At 57.3% G+C, this 8,704-nt stretch overlaps 1 protein-coding gene across 1 annotated transcript; it reads left to right on the top strand.

Moving 5' to 3' along the window:
• Positions 1-1,519: 1,519 nt before the first annotated feature.
• Positions 1,520-6,943, top strand: LOC144146705 (uncharacterized). The gene is made up of 3 exons (XM_077678634.1): positions 1,520-1,579; positions 5,307-5,911; positions 6,595-6,943. Exons 1-3 carry the CDS (start codon positions 1,520-1,522, stop codon positions 6,941-6,943), a joined length of 1,014 nt encoding a protein of 337 aa, XP_077534760.1.
• The last annotated feature ends 1,761 nt before the right edge of the window (positions 6,944-8,704 follow it).

Genomic DNA, 8,704 nt, shown 5'->3' with positions numbered 1-8,704 from the left:
TACATCACTGGCAGCGTTACATCAGGTGTTCCCACATAACGTGCCACCGGCCAACCGGTGGCACGTTATGTGGGACTGTGCCACCGAACCGGACAGTGCCAGTTTCGAGATGTATCCAGCGAAACTTCAAGGAGCCATCGAGTCGTCAGCAAGATAGATAAAAAATGGGCCATCCCGCAGATCTTCACCGCGCTTGAAAGGCATGGGCTCCGAAAAGGAGCTGGTGCTCAGTAGGGCTGCGAAAGGAGATGCAACGTTAGGCCGCGTTGAGGCGGAGCCGCAAATCGGCCGCCGCCTACTGCAGGATCTTTGTCGTTAAAGTCTTTTCCAATCCAATCCAAGGTAACTTGGCAGCCACTGCAGCAATGTTTCCTACAGAACAAAATTTTAATGAAAATTAAGTGTATGAAGAAAGCACGTCTCGTCGGGAAGTGTGTTAAAGAATTAAAGACAATGACGTTGACCACAAAGTTAATACGCCTAAAGATGAATGTTTCGAATCCCACACGGTACACATGCGGCAGTAGACATCACAAGCAAATTGGTGCTCCGCTTAAAACACCGTGTCTGAGCTGGGCAACACAATGGTAACAAAACATAAACAAAAGGACGCCCAAGGCATAGTTTGTGGCAATATTTACTTATGCTGATGTACTGTCAAGTGCCATAAACCACCACGAAATTTTGCAACAGCAGTAATGTAATTGAGAAAATATTAAAGGGGCCATGAAAGGCGCTTTGAGCACACTAAATGAACTACCGCAATCGCTAGGTAGGGTGTTCAAAGTCACCTGTGCCAAGTATAACATTTTATGTGCAGCAGAAAGCTCAAACTTTCGTTGCAAAGTTTGTTGCCGCGTTCCCATTTTTTCCTGTGTGTTTTTGGGCTTCGACATCTTTCCGCAAGTATGTACGTCATGTATTCTCCCACTTGCGCCACGAAGCAGAAATCTTGCAATTGGACTGCTTTTTCTCGCACTTGCGGTGAAGAGAGAGAGAGAGAGAGAGCGATAATTGCTTTATTGAGGTAAGGAGGCCAGATTCCCGTGGGGGGGGGGGGAGAGGTAAAAAGGTGGGGGAAGGAGCAGTTCAGCGGATGCTTACTGTTCACACATTTCTCTGCATATTCGTGTAAAGGCTCGCTGTTAATGTGGGGTTCACAGTTCACCCGCTGTTTTCTTTTCACTTTTCCCGCATAAACCGGGCAGATGGAGCGTGTGTGGTGCATTCTAGGGGACTCGGACAAGCTACTACACAATTTTAGATGCAACGCATCTCATGCTCGCCCCTCTGTCCTTCCTGCGTCTGTCCGGCGTTGTCCGCACAGCTACGCCTCTCCTCCTCTTCTCTCTCCCGTAGCGAACACTATCTCCCAAACAGCTGCGGGTTGTCGCAGCGCGCTCTCACTCCGTTGCTAGGCGCCGGTGGGCGGCGCTGCGCTCGGCGCTGCGCGCACTGCGCATGTGCAGTACTCTCTCCGCGCTCTCCTCTCCTTCGGGCGCTGTGAATATAAAGCGGCATGCCGCGCTCCGACGGTCTCAGTCGACGGTCGTCCGCGCTACGCTTGCACTCTCTCGCAGTACTCGACGACTGCTTGATGCAATCGTCGAGCCCCTAACTGTGCACTTTACGGACCACAAGACACTCATTCTCGTCTGCAATAAAGACCGTACCTGAGCATACGTGTACTGCATGTGCATTGCATGGTGAAAATGGAAAATTACGCCCACCTCCCCTTCGCGTGAGAATCCCTGCTATAAGCGTAATCAATACGCTGAAAAACGCCAATGGAACCCCCCATGAGATGCGTTGCATCACACCAGGGTTCCCGCGAGGGGAGGTGGGCGTAATGTTTAAGAAACCATTCTCAGGAGCGCATTCTGTTATCTTTACAAAGGTTGACGGATCTTCCTGCACCCGGCGTAAGTGTTCGGAATTGCATCTAGGTGCAGGGCCAATAGCTAAAAGCTGTGCACTGCCTCGGTCGAAGGGCGGACAGAGTCAGATTAGGTGAAATAAATTTGGTGTGCCATCACAACCACAGTATGGGCAGTGGTGGAGCTCGGACCCTGCACGAAGACAAGCGTCGTCTGCTCTACGTCAAAGGTTCGCGCCGGCGCCTTTGGTTAATTAGCGCTCTTCGGAGCGCGCGTAACGCTATCGTGTTCGTTCATATTTGTCTTTTTTTACTTCCATTCCCCGCTCCTCGTTCAGGCGCATTGGCTAGGCTGGCACGGCGACAACACGACGGCGACGCCGACATCCGAGTTCGCAGAGCGCCTTGTCACACGACGCAGACGGCGACACGAACACGTTGGCCGGTCGAAAGTCCGCGTGGTGTGACTGGCTCGCTGACCGAAGACGCCGATGATACCGATCGGCGAGTGGTCGTGGGTAATCGTCTGAGAAGCGAAAACTGCTCCCCGATAACATTCACGCTGTAATGAATGCAGCTCTGTTCTCTTAGCTCCTGGAGTGTAATAGACGTAGTAAAGTCCATGAACTTCATACAACTCACTGGCGCTAATGCGATTCGCATTTCGGCTTACGACGCTTGGCGGTTCGCTTTGGCGACAGATCATTTACCGGTAGCTGTAAACTGCATCTTCGCGTGCAACCAGCAATGCTTGTAGAGAATATTAGCTGAGTTAAGGACAGAAGAGAAGTTCTGGAACGTTTAGTGGGTAATAAGGAATCAATATATACCAATGTTTTCAGGGTAAAGCGGGCCTAAACATGCGAGAGAGCTGACGGGCAGAGTTTACTTGTTCTAGAGCCGTTCAGATTCAAAAAATGTCTCTTGAGAAAGGCGGAGCAGTTTGGCATGCAGTGGAAATGAAAGCCCTGAGAACAGAACCCAGCACTCCATCAATACACTTAGAGGTGGTGTCATATAGCGCACGGTATTGCAACCCCTGCGCTTTGTTGCTGTAAATGACCCCACAGATGGCGGCTCATCACCATATTCACCAGCCTATCTGCGCCCACTGCAGGGCAAAGGCCTCTCCGCCGCGGCCGGCGTGGCGGGGTTACTCGAGTGAGCGCCCCTTCCGCATTCCCCGTCCTTGACCTTGACCTACTCCTCTAGCCGCCGTGGCTCCCTCCTTCGCCAAATGGCCCCTCTCCCGCTCGGCGCTTCTTTTCTTCTGCGTGTGCCTGCCTCGCAGCCGCCGCCATACCCAAATTATACACCTCCCTCCCTATCCCCCCATCAACATCTCTCCTACTAGTTTCCCCCGCTATACCATCCTTCCATATCCCCTCCTCCCTCCCCTACAGGCCTGATAAGGTGTCGGCACCCTTCGCCAGACAGTTTCGGGCCCTTTCCTCCTACCTCCCCCCCCCCCTTCAAAGCCTCATCGCATCGCATCGCAAAGGCCTCTCCCATTAATCTCCAATTATCCCGGTCCTGTGCTAACTGCGACCAATTTGTTCCCGCAAACTTCTCGATCTCATCTGCCCATCTAACTCTCTGCCGCCCGCTGCTACGCTTGCCTTCTCTAGGGATCCACTCTGTTTCCCTTAAGACCAACGGTTATCTTGCCTTCGCATTACATGCCCTGCCCACGCCCATTTCTTCTTCTTAATTTCTACTATGACCCACTCCACTCTCTCCATGCCCCTAGTGCTAAACCTATCATATTCCGTTACACCTATCAACTTCCTCAATTTAAGTTGAATCCTCTTTGTGAGCCACGAAGTTTCTGTACGTTCGGCGAGTGCCGGTAAGATGCAGCTGTCATACACTTTCTTCTTCAGGGAAAATGGTAGGCTGCCATTCATTTTCTGAGAATACCTGCGGAATGCATTCCACCCAATTCTTATCCTATAATTATCTCTGCCTCATGGTTGGGATCCGAGGTCACTACTTGGCCTATGTAGATATATTCCCTTACCACTTCCACGGCCTCGCCACCTATCTCAAACCGCTGTGCTGTCGAGGTTATTGATCATTACTTTAGTTTTCGGCCCATTAATTTCCAGGACCACGGTTCTACTATGCTTGTCCAGTGCGGTAAGGATGCTTTGGAATTCCTCCTCCGAGTTACTAAAAGGAGCCATGAAGACAAAATACAAGTTGGGTTTATTAGAAAGACTGCTTCTTCCCGATAACAATGATACCAATATCATCGCAATCTTCGCACAAATAATGGAGATATTAAAGAATACATGTGAAGCAGTGGCGACTCCCTAGTCAATTTCCCAAAACTTTTCTATGACGTCACATAACCTTGTTTGTGCGATTGGCGGCCACCTAACTGACCAGTCGCGAAGACTGTGGAGAGGGGGGCAATTGCGGAAGCCCGCGAGGGCCGGAGAGGAGGCGCCGTTCCCCTCGCTCCGCAGCCAGGGCACGTCTTGGGTCACGCGGAAACCCGGCCGTCCAATGGGGCGGCAGTGCGGTGAACATGACGTCATTCGGGAGGTGAGAAGAGGGCGCAGAGAGAGCGCGCGGGACTCGGGAGGCGACGACCACCGGAACTGGAGCCGGGCGAAACCGGCTCATCTCAACGAGCATCGACGAACATCGGCACCGGTAAGGTGGCTTTATCACCGGTAGCGCCTGAGGCAACCGACTCGGCCGCTCAAGCAACGCGGGACCCGTCGACGACGCCGAAGACGGGAGCGCGAGGGTGGTTTGGAGAATAAACCACCCCAGAGGATTACCGCCCGTTGTCCTTGCCTCTTGCCTGCCTTCCCACGCCGGCGCTCTCAACATGGCAGCCGCGTGCGGAGGATCGTCCGAGTTAAACCCACGCCACATTTTGGCGCCCCTAACGTGGGGCGTCGTCTGCAAACGCAGTTGAGGCGAACAATCAGGCAATATGGCAGGCAACGCCAACGAGTGGTGCGACCTGATGATGCTCGCCGGCCAGGCTGCGGAAACCCCTCACCGGCCGACGTTCCTCACGCCACCAGCGAACGCATACGTGAGTCGGGAGCACCCCCCCCCCCCCCCCTACGGCCGATTCATGAGCGCGGAGCGCGCACAGTCGGCCTCTGCACATTTTCGCGAGCACGGCGAGCAACTGGCGCCGACCGGCACCAGGCGCTCGCCTTTCGCGTACAAGGCAAACGCCTTCCTCCGCACGCCATTCCCCGAACGCAGCGAGCACCCCGCGCCGATCGGCACGGTGCCCTACCAAGCTGCTCGTTCGGCGCGCCCGACAGACCCCACGGTGCCGTGGACGAACGACGCCGCGCCGGACATGCTGATCCGGTCGCCCCTGCAAACGGTAAGTGAGCGCACAGAAGGGCCAGCAAACACGGCCGGTGTCGCAACGGCACTCGCCAGCGCGATTGAGCAAGCCCTGCAGGCTGTACGGCCGCCCGGCCCCCGCGTCAATCAGCCGGTTCCGACGTGCAGCGGCGGCAGCGACCAAACGAGCGCCAACGCGTTCTTGGTGGCGCTGAATCGGTACCGACAGGCGACCGGCTGCAGCGACAGCGACGCCCTGAGCAGAATTCTGCCCGCGGCCTTGGTGGGGGACGCTGCGCGGTGGCACAGACTCGTCGGCTGCACAGCGGCCACGTGGGATGAGTTTCAGGCGGCGTTCCGCGAAGAATTCCTGCCGTACGACTACCAACCGCGGATGCGCCGGGAGCTGGAACTGCGTACGCAAGCTCCCGATGAGCCGCTGCTCGAGTATGTCCGAGCGATGCAGGAACTGTACGAGTACGCCGACCCGGAAGCTTCGAATGCGGAGCGGGTCGAGCGCGTCGTCCGGCAGAGCCACCCCACCTTCGCTTTATACCTGCGCGGCTGCAGCTGCCGCACTCTCAACGAGCTGGCCACGGAAGCGCGCAAGGTGCAAGCCGCAATCGCGGCTTCTCGCGCCTATCGGCCACCACCGCCACCAGAAGAGTCGCTCGAACCCAGTTGCGCCTGGCACGGAGGCGCGCTCCTCGGGCAAGCAGATCGAGATATCCGGGAGCAGCAAACGCGGCTCCCACTTTCAGACCGAGCGCTGCATCCGTACCCATCCGGGCTGCGAAGGGCGGAGTCGGGAAGCCCGGACTTCTCGAGAGCGCTGATCAGCGGTTCAAACCAACCGCTTCGGCAACTACCGGCACCGCCGACCACCACACTAAACGACGACGGCGCGGTGCCTAACGGCCGCCGAGCGCCGGAACAGCATCGAGCACCACGGCGTGAAATACGGTGTTACGGCTGTGGCCAACCTGGTCACATAGCTCGCCCTTGCCCGTCGGGTCAGGGAAACGGAGCGGGCCACCGGTGAAGGCACCGGCGGCCGCACCAGCTAACGCAGACGTCATCACAGCGCCGACAGCCTTCCGAGTCGGAATCCCACCGGATTTTCCTGCGCCATTCATCGACCTCGCAATCGCGGGGCAGGAATTTAAGGCGCTCTTGGACACGGGCGCGAGCACCTCTCTCATAGGGGATGAAGTCGTCCACCACCTCAGGCGAAACGCCGTTCGGTTACGCGATCGAGGGAAGCCCCTCCAGCTCGCGTGCGGGGAAGCGCGGTCGGGCGGCGCCGTGCGCATCACCGTCCGGTGGAATCGGCAGAAGCGACGAATGCGCTTCGTGCACTTGCCTGGGCTAACTGTCCCGGTCATCTTGGGCAGAAACGTCATGTCCAAAACCGGCATCGTGGTCGACATCGGCATGGGAGGCTATCGGGAACCCCCGCTTATGTCACTCGTGCCGTTCGCCGAGCCACCGGCGGTGGCGGTGCCGACAAGCACCGTGCCGGAGCGCCGTGCCGGCGGCACACCCGCAAATGCGCCCGGAGGAGAACCAGCCGCGGGGCGGCCGCCCAAGCCGCTCGTAGCGGCGGCGGAGCCCCCGCCAGCTCGGGAGAAAGGGATCGCGGAATTACGCGCGCTCCTGGCAAACGCTTGTGAGCTGTCCACTCCCGAGCAAGATCGCGTCCTGTCACTGCTGGGCGAGTTCAAGGAAATGTTCACCGAGTAGCCGGGCTGTACCAACCTGGTACAGCACGGCATCGACACGGGTGAGGCCCAGCCTTGGAAATGCAATCCCCGCCCGGTAAGTCCCGCCAAGCGGTAGGCGACTGACGCCGCTTTGGATGAGTTGCTCAAAGAGGGGATCATTCGCCGCTCAACGAGCTCGTGGGGATTCCCGGTGGTGCTGGCGCGCAAAAAAGACGGTAGCTGGCGTTTGTGCTTGGACTACAGGAGGCTGAATGCAGTCACCCAGAAAGATGCGTACCCCTTCCCGAACGTACAGGAAATCATCTCAAACCTTGGGGGTGCTAGCTACTTCTCCATCTTGGACGCCAGCAAGGGATACCTGCAGGTCGAGATGCGACCGGGCGACGAATGCAAGACGGCATTCACGTGCCACCGGGGGCTGATGAGTTCGTCCGCATGCCTTTCAGTTTGTGCGGAAGTCCGAGCACATTCCAGCGGCTGATCGATCGGGTGCTTGGAGATGCCAAGTGGCAACACGCACTCGCCTACCTGGGCGACATCGTCGTGTACTCCCGCACCTTCGAGGAGCACCTCAGCCACTTGAGGGACGTGTTGGGGAAACTGAGGGCGGCAGGAATCACACTGAACCCATTCCAGGCTCAAATCTGCAGTTCTCAAGTGAGCTTGCTCGGCTACAAGGTCGAGCGAGGGCAAGTGTCCCCGGACCCAGGGAAGTTACAGGCAATCCTGGAATTCCCCGCGCCGAAGGATGTGAGCGGGGTACGCCACTTCCTCGGTATGGTAGGGTACTATCGTCAGTTTATTCCGGCCTGCGTACGCCTGCAAGAGCTCCTCACAAAACTACTCACGAAGAACGCTCCCTGGAAGTGGGGGGAAGCGCAGGAGCGCAGTTTCCGGCGGCTATCACAAAGCATTGCCGACACGACATCGCTAAAGCTGCCGCACGTCAACAAGCCCTTTGTGATACAGACGTACGCGAGCGACCTCGGCATAGGAGCCGCGCTCCTCCAAACGGAGGGAGAGCAGCTGCAACCGGTGGCGTTCGCCAGCCGAGCACTAACGCCCGCCGAGAGAAACTACTCGGTGATCGAGAAAGAGTGTCTGGCGATTATTTACGCGCTGCGAAAGTTCGAGATGTACGTAGAAGGGACCAAATTTACGGTCGAAACCGACCACATGGCACTAACATGGCTGTCCCGCCTACGGGAGCCTAGCGGGAGGCTTGCAAGGTGGGCCCTGACCCTACAGCGCTTTGAATACGAGGTAGGATATCGCAAAGGGGCCACAAACGTGGTAGCCGACGCGTTGTCAAGGGCACCATTACACGACAAGCAGCCGGCGGGAGAAGCTGAGGAGGAGGCCGAGGGTCAACGACCACTCTCGCCGCGAGAGGAGCGTGGCGGAGCGCGGGAGCATGCTCTTCCTGAAAGCGCAGAGCACGTGCATCTTGTGGGGACAAGGGCTCCGCTGACGATAGCGTTCAGGCGGACAGAGCTGCTACAGGCCCAGCAGGAGGACGAGTTTTGCCGGAAGGTGATCCGCAGTCTCAACCAAGAGACGGGAAACCGGGCAATTCAGAGGCGGGAGAACCTAGGAAGCCCTGAAGCCATGGATACGGCGGAGGGCATGAGCTCTAGCGCGGCTAGCGAGCTGGACAGTTTCCTGCTGGATGCCGACGGGGCTCTGCTGAAATACGTTCCCGGAAAAGACGACTCGGAAGAGTGTTTCAAGGCCGTAAATCCTCGCAAACTCAGACGGGCCTCGCTGCAGCACTACCACG

This window comes from Haemaphysalis longicornis, unplaced genomic scaffold (assembly GCF_048455015.1).
Source record: "Haemaphysalis longicornis isolate Haplotype H1 unplaced genomic scaffold, Haemaphysalis longicornis Haplotype H1 scaffold_7, whole genome shotgun sequence".
Classification (NCBI taxonomy): Eukaryota; Metazoa; Arthropoda; class Arachnida; order Ixodida; family Ixodidae; genus Haemaphysalis; species Haemaphysalis longicornis.
This window is presented reverse-complemented; position numbering and strand designations above follow the sequence as displayed.